Source organism: Garra rufa, chromosome 5 (assembly GCF_049309525.1).
Source record: "Garra rufa chromosome 5, GarRuf1.0, whole genome shotgun sequence".
NCBI lineage: Eukaryota > Metazoa > Chordata > Actinopteri > Cypriniformes > Cyprinidae > Garra > Garra rufa.
Window position 1 is genome coordinate 11598237 of NC_133365.1, and position 22279 is coordinate 11620515.

The following is a 22279-nucleotide window of genomic DNA, read 5'->3' on the forward strand; positions in this document are numbered from 1 at the left end:
GTTTGTGTCTTTCTTTCTTCAGTAGAAAAGAAGTTAAGGTTTTTGAGGAAAACATTCCAGGATTTTTCTCCATATAGTAGACTTTAATGGGAGGCAAAAACGTTGAAGGTCCAAATTGCAGTTTCAAATTAGAAACAATTGGTCATTTAAATAAAATAAAAATGTATATACTTTTTAACAACAAATGCTCATCTTGTACTAGTTCAACTTCATGTATTACGTAGTCGTATTGGAAAAGTCACACGTGGCATAGGCGGAAGTACCGAACCAGTGTTTACAAAGCGAACATGCAAAGAAAGTCAAACAACCTTTACAAAAAAGGTAAAACAACGTCGGATGATTTTGAAGTTGGATTAGAAAATGATATGGTGTTTTTCCTACCTTACCTTTTTGAACTGAAGTACACAGATGAAGAACTAACCTTATGCAACCTTTCCAACGTGATTCTGTAATGCGTGAACTCATGGACGTGCATCGCAGAGCTAGTACAAGATGAGCATATGTGGTTAAATAGTATATAAATTTTAACTTTTTTTTTTTTCAGAAAATGACCAATAGTTTTGCAAGAATAGACCTTTATTCCTCAGCTGGGATTGTGTAGAGCCCTTTGAAGCTGCATTGAAACTGCAACTTGGACCTTTAACCCATTTAAAGTCCACTATTTGAAAAAAAAAATCCTGGAATGTTTTCCTCAAAAACCTTAATTTCAATTCGACTGAAAAAAGACAGACATGAACATCTTGGATGACATGTGGGTGAGTAAATTACCAGGAATTTTTTTATTGTGTAAGTAAACTAATCCTTTAAGTAGTGTGTATACAATGGCCCCAAAAAGTATTTGGATGCTTAAGTCGCACTTAAAAATGTTATTGTCACAAAATACTAAACCAAGTGGCTTCTGCAAACATTATTGCAAACTTATTTTTAGATTTTAGATTTCTAATTATTTTTAGTGTATGAGAGTGGCCTTGATTTTGAACAATATATCTTGCTTTATCATTTGAAATTTAGGGGGAAAAAAAGTTGACTGTTTGCTTTAAAAATGTGTTTTTGCTATATGTCTTTAAAATGAATACCACTTGGTTATTTAATAGAAAAGCATTTCTTTTTATCACATTTTCAGTGCTCGAACCCTTGTTTCATTGTTCCTAAAATGCAATTCAAATAAAGGAGTTTTATGGATTTGATAAATTCCAAGTCTATTTTCTCTGACAAGTTGAGTCCTGTGTAGACTAAAGCTTCTAGTTTACCCTGCTGGCTGGCTCCAGGAATCTCTTCATGGTCCAGCTGAGAGCAGGATTAACCTCACCCTGCTTGACTTTAACAGTGGGAGACGGACTCTTGGATGGCAGGCCTGTTAAAAGACAGCACAAAAGAAAATGACAGTTGAAAAATAGCTGTATGTCTTGCTGAGGTACAAACCTCTGATTTGACTACAGCTGCATCAGAATTTAAATATTTGCAAACTTAATATGAACTTAATAAATCAAAGCTAAACCCTGTGGCTTGTAGAGCCCTTAGATGCATGATAAAAAGTGGCCACAGTCAGACCAAAACAGGCACTTTACCGAGTGTGTGGGAAGAATGACTATCTCTGTGAGTGGAGCGAGTGATCACTTCATCCATCTCCTGTTCAGACACCTGAGGGTGAGAGATGATGATACAAAACACTCAGGCATTGCATCTCACAAGGAAAAACACTGCTATATCCTTAGCTTAAGTCTTAATTAAATATCAAGTATCATCTTGATCCGATGTTTACCTTAAAATGAGGCAAATGACAAAATATTATTTCTGACCACCAGGCGGCACTGTGATTTAAGCAGAATAAACTGCCTAGAATCTTCAAATGTAACCTTACATAACCATTTTTCCATGCCAACTTTACCTTACAATTAATGAGATGCTTTTTTATTAAACTAATAATAAACTAATAATAATGAAAATACAATTACAATTTTAGATATTAAATGAAAACATTCTCTGACAAAATGTGTGATTCTGTTTCTGGAAATTCACATTAAAAAAATACTGATAACTTTTAAACACCATGAACCATTTAGCCTAGTTGTTTTGATAGCACACTTTGAAGCACTCCGCTGCAGGCAGATCCCGATTTGCCTTCATGCAACTCTCCCAAAAAAGGCCTGACTGACTCGAGTTGAGATCAGGTTTTGCCAGATCTATTTTGGTTGACTTTTATTGTTGACTTCAATACAGGTCTCTCTCAACTCAACAGAATCGATCAAATGTAACATAATAAAAGAAACGCCTAACATCTTGAGTGCAAAATACTGCTGTCTAACAACAAATCCACCCAAGGAACACTTTTCTAGCTCCTCTGTATCTAAGCCATGAGCCTTAGGCCCTATGTGACCCTGGACCACAAAACCAGTCATAAGGTTAAATTTGTCAAAACTGAGATTTATACATCATATGAAAGCTGAATAAATAAGCTTTCTATTGATGTATGGTTTGTTAGAATAGGACAATATTTGGCTGAGATACATCTATTTGAAATCAGAAATCTGAGGGTGCAAAAAAATCAAAAAGACTGAGAAAATCACCTTTAAAGTTGTCCAAATTAGGTTCTTAACAATGCATATTACAAATCAAAAATTACATTTTGATATGTTTACAGTAGGAATTTTACAAAAAATCTTCATGGAACATGAACTTTACTTAATTTCTTAATGATTTTTGGCATAAAAGAAAAATCTAAAATTTTGACCCATGCAATGTATTTTTGGCTATTGCTACAAATATACCCCAGCGACTTAAGACTGGTTTTGTGGTCCAGGGTCACATATATGTTTACACCAAAGGAACATATAATATAAGGAAAAAATAAATAAATAAATACAAATCTATAAAATTATATGTCAAATGCTGATTTAAGCAATTAATGACTCTTTGAGAAAGGCTTCTGACCTTGTGTCACATGGTAAGTGTTAAGCTAGTCCTAACACAGCTCTGCTCACGGCACATTAGCATTGGATCTCATTTATCAGGCAGAGTGAACAGTCAGCATATTCTAACCACCAAAATCTCCCGCTGTACCCCACCTCAGCACACATTTCTCAACATCTTGATTCATTAGGTGGATGAAAACCAAGTTTCACCAGCAGCAGGGGGAATGGAATGTTGTTTACGTTTTGTCGGGCTTCACTGAATCAGCCTAGGAGCAAATTACAACTTAACAGGTGGATGGTGCTTCTGATTTCCACTTGCAGCAGTTTGACAGAGGAACAGACCCTTGTGACTGTGATCCCCACACTGATGCTTGGAGTTTATTCATTCATTAATTAAACCACGTTCTAACACTAGGGGGCGTTTACATTAGTATTTCTATTGAGATTAAAATATTTCGTTTTCACGGAGCACTAACTCTAAAAAGGTGCAACCTTTTCAACTATTGACAACAGATTCTCAGCTGTTAATGAGATGACAGTTTGTAAATACAGTAATTTTCTATATTGAGGCTAAACAAGGGCTCCATAAGTGTCTGTGTTTGGCTCTTACTTTGGGGTTTGGATGTCGGCTGATGATGAGGCTAACTGGGCCGGGTCCGCATTCACTCAGGATAGCATAGGCTTCACTCAACGCTGCATGTCTCAGGCTCACAGAGTCCACTTCCAGGAGCTGGTCTCCTCGACTGATACATACATAAACACATTAGTCAATATAATCAAGTTTGATAGTGAAAAAGAAATGAAAGCATTAAAAATGATTTTTAAAAGAGACGTAGTATGCCCCTTTTTACAATAAGTCTCAGTTGTCCCCAGAATGTGTATGTGAAGTTTCTCAAAATACCTCAGATAATTTATTATATCATTTTGAAAATGCCTATTTTGAGTGGAAGCAGAAATATGCTGTTTTCGTATATGTGTCTTTAAAAGCAAATCAGCTGCTGCTCCCTGCCTCCTTTTTCACAATAGAGCTGTTCCTTTACAGCTTGTGCCTCAGATAAACTTTTCTGAACACACACATCTGAAGCACGCACACAGAAAGCGTCTGTCACATGGCATGTGAGTACTAAACTGAGTTCTCTTTCACGTCTTATTGCACTTAAACTAGGGTGACCATGTATCCTCTTTTCGGACTTAAAAAAATGCGTCTGGCCGGGATTCCTAAATCGCCCCAAAATGTCTAGGATTTAGCTTTTGCTTTCTACAGTCACCATTCATTGTGTGCGTTTTTGTATTAAAGCCTTGCACGGGACTGCAAACATTCTAATATTGAATATAATTTTCGTGCATCATGGAGTCACTATCAATATGTGTATTAAAATTGCTTTGGATGCAGCTCATGTTAGATGTAGGGTTGCCAAATCCACATTTTTGCCACAGAAATGGGCTGATTTTAAACTGTTGTGGCAGGTTAATTTTCTTCTGCAGGGCTCTACAGTGCAACCATTTCACTCACATTTGTGACTGAAAATTACTACGTGCGACTTTGAAAAAATATTTAGAAGCACCATATGCGACTGACCTGATCAGCATGTTTGTGTTTGCTCTCAAGGGAGCTTCAAAGGTTGATACGTGTTTTTGCAAGGTTGAATAATGTATCACGGACATATCTCACGAATCCTTTCATAAACAAAGTGTAGAGAGAGTGTAAATAAGAGATTGATTGTGCAGTATAGAGAGCTTCGTTGATTATAATAGAGCTTTGTGATATTGCGAACCAAGGTGAGTGAGAGCTTTTAATAATTTTTAAGGGAGTTTGTAAATGAGATATTGATTTAACAATACAACAGTTATCGTTGTGTTCCTAACAAGAGAAATAAGCATAGAGCCTTGTCCTGTGGGTTACAAGTTTGAAATATTGCATAAATTCCATTTGACTGAAATGCTGGTATTGAAACATTTTGCATTCTATCTGTGATAAAACTGTGGTAGATTTTAGCTTTGTGAAGGATGGCGACTGTGGTAGGAAGCTTTTTAGCTGTGTTTATGATCAATCTGCATAACGGTGACTGTTAAATATGTACGTAAAATACAAAAACATCAGATTTTCATGATATGTCCCCTTTAACTGCTTTCAACATTCATAATAAAGGTAAGAAATGTTTCATGAGCACCAAATCAGCACATTAGAAAGATTTCTGAAGGATCAAGTGACACTAAAGACTGGAGTCATGGCTGGTGAAAGTTTAGTTTTGCCATCATAGGAATACATTACATTTTAAAATATAACAAAAAAAAAAGTTAATTTAAATTGTAATAATATTCCACAATATTACTGTTTTTACTGTATTTTAATCAAATAAATACAGTCTTGGTAAACACAAGAGATTTCTTTCAAAACACTAATAAATCTTACTGTCACACCAGGCCAGCAGAGGGAGCTCTTACCCACACTGACTGTTGCTGCTCCCTCTGCTGCCTCTATGGTAGCTTCCTGTTTATCAGACATAAAAGCCAGCTCATCACACACACATCGTGAAGTATTGTTTTGCTCCAGCGGACTCTACCAAGCGTTTTCCCTTGCTCTTAGGTTTCCAAGTCTCCTTGTTGTTTTCCCTAGCCATAGTTCTGTTTTTGTTTCCCCAGTCTTAGCTATAGTTTTCTAGTTTCTTGTTTTCATTTCATTTGTTCATTTGGACTGCTCACCTGGTTTTGACCCCACGCCTGTTTACTGGATTACGCTCTTGGATTATCTTCGCTGTTGATGTTTGCTGGTGATTTCGACCCTGTCTGTCTGTCTACGATCTTTATAATAAAGCCTTGCATTTGGATCCACTCTCAGTCGTCCCACTTGTGACAGAATACTTCGCCACACCCGGATCCAGCGGCTTTATCCACCAGCAGAACTACCCTTCAGGATGGATTCAGCAGGAAGGTTGTCTGACCCCGTAAGTTTCCTCTGCTCCATTTCTCAAGATGGCCGTCCCATCGAATGTTATGTTGAGGAATTTATTACTTACTGTCACCTGGCACCTTGTGACGAAGTTATGTTGAAGGAATGTTTCTGGAGTGGGTTGGACGCAGATATCAGTGACACTTTACCCGATGAGGACCCTAGTTGGAGTCTCACACAGTTTATTGACTTTGTGTTGTTGCACTGTGGATCTCCATACACTGTGGGAGCACTAGTAGGGCCTCAGCACAGGATATCTGCTAGCCCAGAGTCTCAGCACAAAATGGCTGCCATCCCAAAGCCCGTTCACAAGATGGCCGCCATTTCAAAGCCTGCTCACAAGACAGCTGTCCTTCAAGAACCCCTTCACAAGATGGCTACCTTTCCTGCACCTATTCACAAGATGGCTGCCTTTCCAGAATCTGCTCGCGGGATGACTATTCTTCCTGAGTCTGCATTCAAGATGGTCACCCAATTGGACCCAGCTCACAAGAAGTCTACCACGTCTAAGTTCCCTCACAAGATGGCCGCCATCCCCAAGCCCGTTCACAAGATGGCTGTCACCCCCAGGCCCGTTCATAAGATGGCCGCCTCTCCTATGCCTGCTAACAAGAGGGCTGCCGCCACTCCAGAGTCTGCACTCAAGATGGCTACCGCCATTCCCAAGCCTGTTCACAAGATGGTTGCCACCCCCGAGCCCGTTCACAAGATGCCCGCCTTTCCTGAACCTGCTCACAAGATGGCTGCTGCCACTCCAGAGCCTGCTGCAAAGATGGCTGCCACGCCAGAGCCGGCTGCAAAGATGGCCGCCACGCCAGAGCCTGCTGCGAAGATGGCCGCCACGCCAGAGCCTGCTGCGAAGATGGCCGCCACGCCAGAGCCTGCTGCGAAGATGGCCGCCACGCCAGAGCCTGCTGCGAAGATGGCCGCCACGCCAGAGCCTGCTGCGAAGATGGCCGCCACCCCAGAGCCTGCTGCAAAGATGGTCGCCATGCCAGAACCTGCACCCAAGATGGCCGCCACGCCCATGCTTGCACACGAAATGGCCGCCACGCCTCAACCTGCACGTAAGATGGCCGCCATACCTGAATCTGTCATCAACATGGTGGCTACAGCATCTGACTCTCGCCCTTCCAGGACTTATCGGAAACTAATATCCAGCTTTGAGGACCCACCATTGCTGTCAGCAAGAACAGTCAGTCTCCTACTGTCATCGCCTGTCAAGCCAGCGCCTGCTAACGCCACATCAGCCAAGCCAGCGTCTGCTAGCGCCACGTCAACCAAGCCAGCATCTGCTCACGCCACGTCAACCAAGCCATGGCCTGTTAACGTCATATCTGCTTCTCTTGAACCTGCACCAGCTGCCGTTCCTGCCGAGTCAAGTCACGTCACAGTCACTGTTCCTGCCAGGACAAGTCACGTCACAGCTGCTGCTCCCGTCAAGTCAAGTAAAGTCGCAGCCGCTGTTCTTGTCAAGTCAGATCACGACACAGCTGCTGTTCCTGTCAAGTCAAGTCAGGATACAGCTGCTGTTCCTGTCAGGCCAAGTCATGTCGCAGCAGTCGTTCCTTCAGAGCCAAGTCAAGCAGCACTCCCCGAGCCAAACCAAGCAGCATTTACAGGGTCTGGCCAAGCCGCACTACCTGAGTCAAGTCTAGACACCCCAACACCTCCAGATTCTAGGCAAGTTACAGCAGCACTTTCGGAGTCACATCAATACACTACAGTGCCTCCTGAATCATATCAAGTCTCAGCTGTTCCCTCCGAGCCAAGCCAAGCCACAGCTGTCCCTCTCACGCCAAATCAAGTCACTGCTGCTCCTGTCATGACGAGTCAGGTCATAGCTGCTCCTTCACTGCCAAGTCACGTCTCCCCTGAGCATCCAGAGCCTTCACTCCCAAGCCATGCAGAGCCAACGCTCCCAAGCCATGCAGAGCCAACGCTCCCAAACCCCACGCCCACTGACCCGGAGGGCATTCCTCTGCCTACTGCGTTACCTGTTATGGCAATCGCCATTTTGAGTGTGTGGGCTGCACACTGCGCCCCAGTGGCCTCTTCAGCCCATGAGTCTGTCCACAAGTTTGCTCTGGAGGCCTCATCTGCACGCATGTCCGCTGCGCCTATACCTCTTCCGGAGGTGGCGTGCATAGCGGAACTCCACGCTCTGCCCACTCCGCCAAGGCTTCACGCCCTGCCCGCTCCGCCAAGGCTTCACGCTCTGCCCGCTCCGCCAGGGCTTCACGCTCTGCCCGCTCCGCCAGGGCTTCACGCTCTGCCCGCTCCGCCAGGGCTTCACGCTCTGCCCGCTCCGCCAGGGCTTCACGCTCTGCCCGCTCCGCCAGGGCTTCACGCTCTGCCCGCTCCGCCAGGGCTTCACGCTCTGCCCGCTCTGCCAAGGCTTCATGCTCTGCCTGCACCGCCAAGGCTTCATGCTCTGCCCGCACCGCCAAGACTTCAAGTTCTGCCCGCTCCGCCAAGGCTTCATGCTCTGCTTGCACCGCCAAGGCTTCATGCTCTGCCTGCACCGCCTATGCTCCCTGCTCTGTCAGCACCACCAGGGTTCCCTGCTTTACCTGCTCCGCCAAGGTTCCTGGCTCTGCCTGTTCCGCCAAGATTCCTTGCTCTGTCTGCTCCGCCAAAATTCCCTGCTCTACCTGCTCCGCCAAGATTCCTTGCTCTGTCTGCTCCGCCAAGACTCCTTGCTCTGCCAGAACTCCCTGCTCTACCTGTACAACCTAGGCTCCCTGTCATCTCTGTCTCGGCTTTTGGGGCCATTCCAGAAGTCTCTGTCTGCCCAGTAACAGCCACGAAAACCGTACCAGAAGTTCTCGTCTGCCTAGTCACGGCCATGGAGGCCACGTTCTCCTATGAACTCTCTACTTCTCTCCTTGCTCTGTCTGCCTCCTCTGTCTCTGCTCTCCCCAGGTCCCAGTCCTTGATGCGGCTGCCTGTTCCGCCCCGGAGGGCCGCTCCGCCCTGGAGGGTTCCTGCGCCTCCTGCTCCGCCCTGGAGGGCTCCTGCGCCTCCCGCTCCGCCCTGGAGGGCTCCTGCGCCTCCCGCTCCGCCCTGGAGGGCTCCTGCGCCTCCCGCTCCGCCCTGGAGGGTTCCTGCGCCTCCTGCTCCGCCCTGGAGGGCCGCTCCGCCTCCAGCTCCGCCCTGGAGGGCCGCTCCGCCTCTTGCTCTGCCTCCTGCTCCGCCCCGTAGGGCTGCTCCGCCTCCTGCTCCGCCCTGGAGGGCTCCTAAGACTCTTACTCCACCTCAAAGGACTGCTCTGCCTTCAGCTCTGCCCTGGAGGGTTCCCGAATCTCCTGCTATGCTCTGGAGGGCCCTTGCACAACCCGTTCTGCCTCAGTCTCCTGGCCCCCCCCCACCGCTCCCCTGGACTGTTTCTTCCTGTTGTTTCTGTTGGAGCGTCTGGAAGCCGCTCCTTGGGGGGGGGGCTATGTCACACCAGGCCAGCAGAGGGAGCTCTTACCCACACTGACTGTTGCTGCTCCCTCTGCTGCCTCTATGGTAGCTTCCTGTTTATCAGACATAAAAGCCAGCTCATCACACACACATCGTGAAGTATTGTTTTGCTCCAGCGGACTCTACCAAGCGTTTTCCCTTGCTCTTAGGTTTCCAAGTCTCCTTGTTGTTTTCCCTAGCCATAGTTCTGTTTTTGTTTCCCCAGTCTTAGCTATAGTTTTCTAGTTTCTTGTTTTCATTTCATTTGTTCATTTGGACTGCTCACCTGGTTTTGACCCCACGCCTGTTTACTGGATTACGCTCTTGGATTATCTTCGCTGTTGATGTTTGCTGGTGATTTCGACCCTGTCTGTCTGTCTACGATCTTTATAATAAAGCCTTGCATTTGGATCCACTCTCAGTCGTCCCACTTGTGACACTTACCAACCACAAACTTTTGAATGATAGTGTAAATTGGCAAGTTTTACATTTATGCTTTCAGCCTGGACTTAAATGTGGATATCACCACAGGTTATCTGATATTTTCTGGAAGCTGGTTTCAGCTGTGGGTGGCATAATAACTTAATGCTGTCTCACCATGTGTGGAGTGAACCTTACAAATTTTTAGCCGACTCAATCCTAATGATTTAAGAGATTTATTAGGTTTATATTCAATAAGCACGTTCGAAAAACATTCAGGTTCTAGACCATTGAAAGATAGAGTATAATATATATCACATGATAATGGGGATTACCGTTGATGTATGCGGTCCAAGGGGTATTTTAAGTGTCAACCCAATTGCATTTGTTGTAAAAATAGACATGCCTGAAAGTGTATTACTGCCTTATCTTTCCCTTCGGACAGCTGCAACCACTTTCACAACTAGATCCAACATTCAGGACCTCAATCTCCTGCCATAAAGACCCCATTCATGGGTTTCTGGCTCTTATTGCACATTCTTTTTCAGTCTGTGAGGTGTTTCATCTAAAAAGGAGCGAGTACACACACAAACTCCAGCAAATCCCAAACAAACATGCAGACAATGAAGAACAAAGGTTTATTGGTTGTTTTACACATTAGAAAAATAATCTGCTGCAAACACGTGTACAGACATTGCAGGCTCTTTAGGGAAAATGAAGATCTATGCGATTATTCTCCCTAGTGGGGTCTTATTCCTGCCGCTCCCTTCCTTAATTAACTGTAAGTGAAGAATTTAAAATGATTGCTCAAAGGGGTCCAGCGTCTGCCAAGTCAGACAAACCACCATCATTTACTCTTAACTAAAGGACATTTCGCTGCTTTAGCCCTGAAGGAACCATTTCATTATTTTTTTTCTTAGAAACGTATTGTCATTGTTTTTTTTTTTCTTAGAAGCACACCAAAACTAAAAAGACAGATTTGCTTTGAGCCAATTGTTCTATTGATTAAATATTGACAAACTGAGACTTGAATAAGAAATGATGAATTTTAATTCACCACTCAGCTACTGTATATAAAACATGTCAATCTAGGTGGGATCCAAATGACCACTAAATAACCAAAAGTCTACCTGAGTCTGCTATCCATTTTGGCAACAGATCCTGGCGCCAAGCTGTGGATGTAGATCCCAGGAGCGCTGTTTTCCAGTGTTAGACAACAGGCACCAATACCCAGCCCCACACCTGGCTCTGAAACACACACAAAAACATCATTGCCAAATGGTTTTCTTCACATCAGCCATGATTTCAGAGTCTTATTTCTGGTGTTTACCCTGGTTTTAAGAGATTTTAGATATTCTGTCATAACAGGTTGGAAAGTTTTAATGGTTCCTCAGATACCTGAACCTAAAGGAAATCAAGCCTGGAGTCTTTGGATTTAAAACACTTGCATATTTGTACTTCAACGCTGCAATAATAACCTTCATGTCAAAGAAGTATGTGGTGTCCCTGAACTGAAGAAGTTAACAGAACTCAAGTAATGAGAAAGGCACTTGGATGGACTATTTATTAGCATGACGATCCAAGAATAACAGTTTTCACATGGCAGGATGGTTTATTTGGACTCATAATGAGCCCAAGACTTAAACACACATTCATCCTGACACACAGGTGTGTGTCTATGTTAATAAAAATAACATTAAAGTCAATTTCCTTGGAATAAAAAATACAGTGTGTCAATTTCAAATGGAAAGGAGTGCTGCAATAACTTTGAAGCTGATTATTAAATTAATACAGGTCTAGTGTTTACTTAAGTGTTTTTTCTTCCCAGAACAATACAATTTAAAAGTACAATTTACAAAAAGCAAACACATTACGCACGAGTAAGCAAAACTATTACTGTGGTGGTACAGCTGGCTTTTGTTAATGTTGTATACACCACTGTTCAAAATGTTTAGGGTCAGTACGATTTTATTATGTTTTTGAAAGACGCCTCTAATGTTCACCAAGGCTGCATTCTTGATAAAAAGTACAGCAAAAAAGAAATTTAGAGAAATATTATTTAGAAAAACTGTCTTTATTTTAATATATTTTAAAATGTAATTTAAAATGGTAAGCACTCTGAATACCGTGTTCAGAAAGGATATGGCGTGTACTACAGAACCCCTAAAGGGAATAAATACGAGATGGGAGAAAAAATATATTTCAATGCTTTCTCACACAATTATATCGTTGGGTAATTATACTGTATATAAACTGCCAACATCAGGGAGCCACTATTAATATGCAGGGCATTGAAATCGCTTTTGAATGCGCGCTTGCTTTTTTACTTTCACTTTCGAGATTCGCAATTAACTTACCCAATTAATTTGGTTTATCTGTTCCTCTTTTTGCATCTTTAGCCATGTTTACTGTCAGTACTACTACTGGTTTAGCTCGATAGTTTTACAACATTAACTGAAATGTTTTTTTGATTGCGTGAATTTTGCGTAAAAAGATATGTTATTTTAGTCTTATTTTATAGATACATTGTCTTTCAATAATTCAAGCACTTCTCAAGTACTTCTTCAGTAATACTGCTATTTTCAAGGGTTTTACAGGTCTTAACTATCGAAAAGTCAAATTCAAGCACTATAAACACCTTGTACGAACTCTAGTAATTGGCTAACCATGTCCCTTTATTGGCTCCGTAGAATGCGTTATTCATTTACTGTGTCTTTCCGAAAATATGGAATCACTATAAAATTTTTCCCCAGGATTCTTTGATTAATACAAAGATCAAAAGAACAGCCTTTATTGGAAATAAAAATCTTTTGTAACATTACAAGTGTCTTTACTGTCACTTTTGACCAATTGAATGTGTCCTTGCTGAAAATGTAAAACTTTCTTTAAAAAAACAAACAAAAAAAAAACAAAAAAACTTACTGACACCAAACATTTAAATGTTAGTGTACCCCAAAAGCCATGACTTTACCTTTGTTCAGTGTAACCTCCATGATAATGCGATCTTTGGGACCAGGCCCTTTACGAGAGTCCCCATCTTCAAAGCTAGGAGGGACTGGAGTCCCACCACTGGCATTTGAGTTTGGAGAGCTGGATCTGCTGAGCAGGGTGGGCGTGGGACAGGGTGTAAGACTTGGGCTTCTCAGACGAGTGCGCACTGTTAAAGTAACTACTCCCTTCTTCAGTTGCTGAAATGGAGAAAAACGTCATCCATTAGACGCCAAATGGAACAAACATCTAGAAATTCCTAGTAATTTCATTTTTCCAATGACGTAAAAATAATTCAAAGAAATGGGTCTGAGATTAAGGAATGGGCCTTGAAGGTTTTATGCACCGCTGCAAGTGTTTCTAGGGTGACTGAGCAGTTTACCTTGAAGGTCTGAATGGCCTGCTGGTGCGTGAGGCCTTGGAGAGACTCTCCATTCACCTCCAATATCTCATCACCTGAAATGTGGAAAAAGAAACGTTCACCAGCAGTGAAAAAGCTCAAGATAAAAGTCAAAGACAATAAAAATCCTCATTTGATGTGGTTGAGGTCCAGCTGCTTTGATGACAATTGCTCCAAGTGCATTAGAGCTACTGTATCACGATCAGGAGTGTCCATCTACCTTCTTTTAGCCTGCCGTCTGCTGCAGCTGCTCCATTGGAGAAAATTGTCTTGACGAATATACCCATCCTCCCCCGGGCTGAATCCTGCCCACCGACAATGCTGAAGCCGAGACCCTACACATTCAAAGACACATCTCTATGAGCCTGGATTTACAATAGTACAGGTGGTGATGTATCTGGTATACAATATTGTTTTTGCATTGAGGTTTCATTGTCCACCTCTAGCATATATATCCTTTTAGTTACAATATGAATCAGAGAGTGATTCACCACCAAATTAAAGACAAGATCAAATCAGTTTATGTCCAAAATGATACATATGTGAATTTGCATGGTGACAGCATGTATTGTCCCAGGTGCAGGGCCTCCCTCACCTTGCCCTGTCCTTTCATCAAGACAATGTTGGAGATTATGGATGGCTGTGCCAGTCGCCATGGAGATTCCACTTGAACAGTGCTCAGGGAACGAGCCGATTTCTTCACAATTTGATATTCCTGAAGAGGATGATAAGAGGTTATGAATAAACAATGAGTTGATCAAATAAGCATTATTTTTATTGTGTTGAATTCATACCTATGAAATGCTTTGTAAATGTTTTTCCTCAAGTCATGTTAAAAGCAACAGCTAACAGAAAGTAAATGTAAATGCTATTGTGCTAACGTTACTGTGAAGAAAAACTTACAAATTGAGACTTTAATCATCTGCAATAATTAAATATGTTAAATAATACAAATATCCTTTTTGTATTGTATTTAATCCCATTTTATTAACCAATGTCTTTGCTGCCGACCTTCGATGATCCAATTCATCCATACTAATAAGCAAAAAATACTCAAGATAATCTAACATTTGTTTTCATTTTTTTTTATTGCTGAAGAGTTGACATTTTTTCTTCTGCAGTCTACTGTACAGACGTGAATTTACTTTTCTCCAAGCCTAAGGCTTTTGCTGTAAAAAGGCTTTTACATTTGCCCAAAATAGAACTTTTTATATTAAAAACAAACAAGCAAGCCCTGCCCAGATTTAAAAGTAAGGCAAAAGTAACATAATGCATTACTTTCCATAAAAAGTAACTAAGTAACTAAGTTACTTTTTAAAGGAGTGACTCAATACTGTAATGCATTACTTTAAAAGTAACTTTCCCCAACACTGGTGACTGCAATAATATAAAGACAGATTTACTACTGCGATATCAGGATATTGATAATATCGTTACATCCCTATTCTTTACACAACTAAGGGATACATTATAAAGCTATTCACAGGTATTTCAATTAACTTTTGACAGGCACTGTAATTAGCACAGCTAGAGGAAACCTTTCACCCACATGTAAGGAAAGTCTGGGTGAGTCATTTTTGAAGTGGCCATGCCACATAATTTTCTTTTTGAGCCATCACAACACATTGAACTGAAACCAGGCACCATGCTATACCAAGATAACCAGAATGATAGCTAAAAGAAGACAAAAATGAAAAGAAATAAGCTGAATGCTGCAGCAACCTGTCGGATCCCAACTGTATCCAGCTGCTGCGGGAGGGAATGTTTGCGTCCTCCTCGTGCTGGCTTTTCTGCCACGTCACTTGCTGTATCACCATTTTCCACAATAAGCTCATCGTCTTCACCAACAGACTCCAGACGGCTTCCTCCACCTGTTCATAATGACATCAAGACATGAAATTGAAATGAAAACACACTCAAAGGGATAGTTCACCCAAAAATTTTAATTCTGTTGTTAAGTACTCACTCCAATGTCGTTCCAAACCCGTAAGACCTTTGTTCATCTTCAAAACACAAATTAAGATATTTTTGACGAAATCCAAGAGCTCTCTGACCTTCCATTTTTCAGAATTTCCACTTTCAAGGCCCAGAAAGGTAGTAAGAGAGCTCTCAGATTTCATCAAAAATATTTTCATTTGTGTTCTGATGATGAACAAAGGTCTTACGGGTTTGGAACGACATGAAGGTGAATTTTCATTTTTGGGTGAACTAACCCTTTTATTTAGTCATTTATATTTACAAACTGATCTCCATATGTTTGAATGTCTCTGCTGATTAATAAGCATTATTAAAAAGAACTATGTAAACAATTTCAGTACACCCTGATCTGGTGCAAGAATATATCATAAAGAAATTAGAATCGGTGGATCCACCCTTGGCCATAATCCAATGCAGATTAATCTCATTACAAAGTTTTCATGCTCAGCAGTGTTGTGACTTGATACAACTGGACATGTTCGACCTTGGGATCTGCTACGGAACTTCATTGGTGTGGGGCTTCGGCAACATCCCTTGGGACCCTCAATCCTGCCACGTTCCTCCAGTCTGTCAAGATCTGTAAACTGGAAGACAGGAGACAGAAGGATTTAGGAAACATGCCTTGAACAGAGAGAGGCAGAATGCATCAGACTGGCTCCAAAATGAGAAACAAAGCAAAGCAAACGGAGTAAACATTCCTTAGCTTCCTGTGACACTTCCTCTTAAAAGTGTAAGCCATAAACATTTGTTTGCCCTTCACAGTGCAGGACTGTAGGGAATGTTGCACACTCACGCTGGTGAACGCTTTCATATTTTCACACAGAGAGATCAAATCTCATGTGCAAACAAAAGCCAGTGTTTTCTTGGAGACTTCTTGGAGGTGTGGAATGGAAATGTCATGTGCCTTATGATTAAATTAAATAGCTTTACAAAACTAATTTCAATACATATTAACTCATATTAGTTTGCAATCTATTGAAGTTCTTGGTACTGATGTGCTTGATTTTTGCTTTTAGTTTCTTCAAGTTTAACATGAAAAAAAACAAATTTAATTTAATATAAAATTGTAAAGTTTTTTTCTACTCTACTGTTCAAAAAAAAAAAAAAAAAAAAAAAAAAAAAATCAGTTACACTTTATATTAGGTGGCCTTAACTATTATGTACTTACTTTTGCTTCTATTAAGGTGGGATATGGATAAGGTTAGGAACAGGTTTGGTGGTATGAGTAGGTTTCAGGGTGGGTTAGGGTGTAAGGGACGGGTCAATAGTGGTAATTACTGAAATTAATTACAAATGTAATTACATATAGGTTTTTTAAAAAAGATAAGTACAATGTAAAAACATGTATGTACACAATAAGTACATTGTACCAAATGATTCATTTAAATATAAGTACATAGTAGTTAAGGCCACCTAATGTTAAGTGGGACCAAAAAAATTTGTTAAAAAAAAATATTACTTTTATTGAGCAATAATAATAATGCTTTCAAAAGAAATATGTAAAATGTTACAAAGCATTTCCATTTAAAAAATCCTGTTTTTAAACTTTCTGTTCATCAGTGAATCTCAAAAATGTTTCTTGTGTATAAAATCAGCATATTTGAATGATTTCTTAAGGATCATGTGACACTGAAGACTATGGTAGCCCGTTTCTGCCACTGAATAAAAAATAAAAAGGGTAATTGCGACTTTTTTTCTCAGAACTGTGAGATATAAACGCACAATTGTGAGTTATAAAGTCAGAATTGCGGGAAATAAACTCACAACTGCAAGAAATAAAGTCAGAATTGTGAGATATAAACTCGCAATTCAGACTTTTTTTCTTGCAATTGCGACTTTGTGTATCTCTGTGAGATAAGTCCAGTTCTAAGGAAAAAAAAAATATTTTCATAGAATTTATATCTCAGAGTTTATATCTCACAATTTTGACTTCTTTAACACAATTGCGAGTTTATATCACGCAATTCTGACTTTATAACTTGCAGTTGTAAGTTTATATCTCACAATTCTGAGAAAAAAAGTCAGAATTGTGAGCTAACACGTTGCATTAATCTTTTTTTTATTTTTTATTTAGTGGTGGAAACGGGCTTCCATAAAAGACTGAAGTAAAAATATATATACACTTTTATTTTATTAAAATTTTAAAATGTATTAAAATAGTTATTTTATATTGTAATAGTATTGTACAAATACTATTTTACTGTATTTTTAATCAAATAAATTTGTCCTTGGTGAGCATAAGATTTTTGCAAAAACGTCAAAAAATTCTTAGCGACCATAAACGTACTGTCACAGTTCTGTCTGTTTATGTCTTTGGTTTCGCCCATTGCCTCCCCCTGTTGATCTGTGTCATTTTGGTTTAGCCCCATCATCTGTGTCATCACCGTCACCTGTGTTTAGTAATTAGTCTGTTTGTTTCTTGAGTTCTCTGTCGGTCTTTGCAAATGTTACTTGTGTTTCGTGTGTGGTATTATCTGTTCTCCTGCCTGATCCTGCTTGTTACTCTGAAGAGTTTATTAAAATAGTGTTAATTGTTAATCTTGTCTCTCGTCTCGTTGAACCAGCACGTTCTGTAACACGTACATGTAGTGTACAGTGATGTTTTTGGTGGAATAAAATGTGCAAATATATTTTTTAAAGATTGTGTTTATCTTGTGATCACTGCTTTTATACGGTAACCACTAAACGTGCTAAACAGGGTGTTAAGTTAGCTTGATTTCTCACAGCACTTTCATGTAGAATATTCTGGGTTGAATTTAAAAGGTTCCACATGCTTGAATGATCTCTAATAACTATAAACATAAAATGCAATTAAGTAATTATCCTAATTAACTGCAATTATGTAGTCAACTTTACATACGCATAGGTCTTTGTACATAAGCTATCAGGACAAATCCTGCATAACACTGATTGATCTTAGAGATTCTTTAAATGTTAATTATGTGGCAGTTGTAGTGTTTTTTTTTTTTTTTTTTGCCAATAATTGGCAATGGTATTTTGAAGTCAGAAAACCGCCTGCTTCATTGCACCACTTTAATACAGCTCTTCCTTGGCTGCTCCAAAAACAAAAATACCACAGTGTTTTCCCTTTCTAACCGCCTCAGCTTTAAGAATAAGCTTCGGTTTATCGCACAGCTCATGCATCCTGAAACAAGTTCAAACAGCAACATGTAAGGAAAGATCCACTGCTCTCTTTTCAGGCATGCAGACAGGAAGCCCTTCCCCTCCGTTGTCAGAAATGAGATCTGTCTCCTGCATGAACAAGCTACGCAGTTGCAGGTGAGCCTGTGGGCTTCCTCAAACCCCATACCTACGTGCCTCACAGGACTCAACGTGACTATCACAGCTGCGTCCTTCTTCCAGATCCTTTCCTTCCATATTTTTCCCTCCGTCCCTTTGTTTCATCAAAACCACTTCAGAACAGATTTGAAGACACACCCAACACTGACAGCACTGGACACCCACATAATAGCAACCGCTCATCGCCCTCTTCTGCTACGGCAGGGTGTTGAAAGGGAGTGTAAGAACAGTTTGGACAGGTGTTTGGATTTGGAATGGAAAAGTGAAAGGGGAAAGCAAACATATGGCAAACTGAAAAATGAATTGGCCCAATTACACTCTCCATTTCATTTTCTAGAGTTCACACACTTTCAGACCAATGAAATTCCATGACTTTGCCTTTTCCTGTCATTCTTGATTACTGGATAAGGAATTTTAAAAATGTTTATAGAGACCGCACTCACAAAAAGCCATTTCTAGCTGGTGAAATATATTCAAGCAGACTACATAGTAAAGGGGAAAAATGGTTTGCTGATGGGCCGTGATTCTTGCATGAAAGCTATACCAGGGCTCTACAGTGTGACCAATTCACTCGCATTTGCGACTGAAAATATATTTAGGAGCACTATGTGCGACTGACCCGATGAGCATATTTGTGTTTGCGCTCAGGGGTGTTTTTGCAAGGTTGAGTAATGTAGCACAGACATAACTCACAAATTCTTTCATAAACAAAGTGTACAGAGAGTGTAAATAAGAGATTGATTGTGCAGTATAGAGAGCTTTGTTGATTATAATAGAGCTTTGTGAGATCGCCAACTAAGATGACTGACAGCTTTTAATCATTTTTAAGGGAGTTTGTAAATGAGATATTGACTTAATACAGCAGTTAAATAAACAAGTTATTATTAAGTGACTTACATTGTCCGACTATAACACTATTGCCTGATTTTGCTCTATTTCATCGTAAAATTAGTCTGAAACAAGTCACAACTGAGCCGCTGCGCATTTCCACTCAAACACAGCAGTGTTTCGTTTATGAATGAACTTGCATTTTAAAAGGAATCTAGTGAAATGATTCAATTTCCCATTCATAAAGGCATTCACTTGCTTTATTCCTTAATGAACCAGCCGTTTGAACCAAATAAATGAATGATATGATTCAGTAATTAAATCAGTCTTGCCGCCACCTGCTGGCAGTTATTTAAATCATTAATATTTCTGTATTAATTTTTTTTTTTTTAAACATTAATCTCAACATGGATTTATGAATTAGATTGCCACCTCTGAACCTCATTAAACATATGAAAAGGCAAAAACACAGTAGTAAAAACAAAAACAAAAACACAATAGTAAAAACAAAATTCCCCTGTAAATCACTTTAAGGAGACAAATATCACCTCGTAATGGGAAGAATAATTTTTTATCAGATTTTTTGATTATTGTTTAGAATGTGCTCCTGAAATTTTGACTGTGCTCCTAAATTTTTGTGTGTCCTAACAAGAAAGTAAGCGTAGAGCCCTGTATTTTTTCAATTTTTCATTTTTTTTTTTTAATTTTCCAATGTGATGCCTGTAAGGAGCTAACTAAATAAAAAGCTACAATCTGTCATTTCACTATCGTAGGGCCTATGAAAAAAAAATCATGGGAAATTGGAACAAAAGCATACTTTATTTTAGTCTAATCTTCTTTCAGTTCCCATCACCCTGTAACAGCTCCCACTCTGTCATTCATTAGAGACGGAAGCCTGGAGGGAGAGAACAGCTCACTGGAGACTAGAGAACACAGGATGAGAGGAAGCTCCGTAGGCCCCTCAAACCTCATCATGTCTCATAAGACTGTACTTACACAACTTCATCTATGCAGTGACAAAGTGAATCCTACTGATGTTTATCTAGGTTAAGATAGTCTTTGTCTAGCAACGCAAAGATTCTCAGTTTTTTGTGGCCAAAAAACGGAACTGCTCTTCCTTTCTGCTCGCTCTCGCAGCGCGCGCTCGTACGTACACACTTCACAAGTCATCCGCTGCAAAAAAGTCAACATTATGTTTACAGAGCGGTAAGAACAGTCAAATACATATGTGACCCTGGACCACAAAACCAGTCTTAAGTCGCTGGGGTATATTTGTAGCAATAGCCAAAAATACATTGTATGGGTCAAAATTATTGATTTTTCTTTTATGTCAAAAATCATTAGGAAATTAAGTAAAGATCATGTTCCATGAAGATTTTTTGTAAAATTCCTACTGTAAACCTATCAAAATGTAATTTTTGATTAGTAATATGCATTGTTAAGAACTTAATTTGGACAACTTTAAAGGTGATTTTCTCAGTATTTTGATTTTTTTGCACCCTCAGATTCCAGATTTTCAAATAGTTGTATCTCGGCCAAATATTGTCCTATCCTAACAAACCATACATCAATAGAAAGCTTATTTATTGAGCTTTCATATGATGTATATATCTCAGTTTTGTAAAATTTAACCTTATGACTGGTTTTGTGGTCCAGGGTCACATATATTGTTTGAGAAACTAAGTTTGTTTGCAATAATAGGCTAATTGCTGACTAGCGGTGGCGGCAGAGTGATCTGAAACGTTTAACATGAACGCGCTTGACGTCACATCCGCAGACAGCACGCGAAAAATCCGACCCGACAGAAAATAGGAAAAATAGGATACAGGCTTATAGGTGCACCCATTGTGAGCTGACAAGGTGTCAGTATGCTCATCATGAGATGTTTGAGTCATAAATGGTCAAATAAAAAGGCTATTGTTACGTTTATTTTGGGGGAAAAGTTGCATATAGCCCCTTTAATTATTTCACCAAAATAAGAGGGATCATACAAAATGCATGTTATTTCTTATTTAGTACTGACCTGAATAAGATATTTCACATAAGGGATTTTTACATATAGTCTATAAGAGAAAATAAATGATCCCATTCAAAAGTTTACATACACTTGATTCTTAATACTGTGTTGTTACCTGAATGATCCACAGCTGTTTTTTTTTTTTTTTTTTGTTTAGTGATAGTTGTTCATGAGTCCCTTGTTTGTCCTGAACAGTTAAACTGTATGTTGTTCTTAAGAAAAATTCTTCAGGTCTCACAAATTGTTTGGTTTTTCAGCATTTTTGTGTATTTGAACCCTTTCCAACAATGACTGTATGATTTTGAGATCCATCTTTTCACACTGACGACAGCTGAGGGACTCATATGCAACTATTACAGAAGGTTCAAACACTCTCTGATGCTCCAGAAGGACACATGATGCCTTAATATTTTGAAGAGCACAGTAAATTTAACTTTTGAACATTGTTCTTATTTTGCCTAAATATCATATTTTTTTTTATTTAGTACTGCACTTCAGAAGCTACAAAAGATACTTACATGTTTCCCAGAAGACAAAATAAGTTAAAGTTACTGTGATCTTCAAATTCTTAATGCATCATGTTTCCTTCTGAAGCATCAGTGAGCATTTGAACCTTGTAATATTTGCATATGAGTCCCTCAAACTGTAAGTAAATGTCTTTTATGTTAAATATCTTACTCAGGTCAGTACTAAATAAAAAATAACATGCATTTTGTATGTCCCTCTTATTTTGGTAAGATAATTAACAGTATGGTTTACTATGAGAAACTACTAATAAAAGTACCGGCTTCATTGACTAAACGCGCCTCACAACATCGGGCGATTAATCGTGCAGCCCCAACACAAACCCTGTCAATGGGGCTGTACCCTGTCAAAAGATACCAATATGTACCGTTAAGGAACTAATATGCTCCCTTTAAATACTAATATTTACCTTTAAGGTACTAATATGCACCATTCAGGGGTAAATGAGGTACAAAGGTGCCACCCAAGCTCCTACCCATCTACCTATCCAGTCATCTACTTTCAGTGCTACATAT

General features: G+C 40.0%; 1 protein-coding gene across 1 annotated transcript in view; it reads right to left on the bottom strand.

Moving 5' to 3' along the window:
• Nucleotides 1-22279, bottom strand: part of pdzd2 (PDZ domain containing 2) — an 87446-nt gene that overhangs the window by 15730 nt on the left and 49437 nt on the right. The window contains exons 5-14 of the mRNA XM_073839523.1: nt 15579-15678; nt 14840-14988; nt 13713-13832; nt 13338-13452; nt 13100-13173; nt 12701-12917; nt 10860-10977; nt 3523-3655; nt 1569-1641; nt 1251-1354 (exon numbers count right to left, since the gene is read on the bottom strand). Of these exons, the coding sequence (XP_073695624.1) occupies nt 1251-1354; nt 1569-1641; nt 3523-3655; nt 10860-10977; nt 12701-12917; nt 13100-13173; nt 13338-13452; nt 13713-13832; nt 14840-14988; nt 15579-15678 (1203 nt within the window). The remainder of the gene's footprint in view (nt 1-1250; nt 1355-1568; nt 1642-3522; nt 3656-10859; nt 10978-12700; nt 12918-13099; nt 13174-13337; nt 13453-13712; nt 13833-14839; nt 14989-15578; nt 15679-22279) is intronic.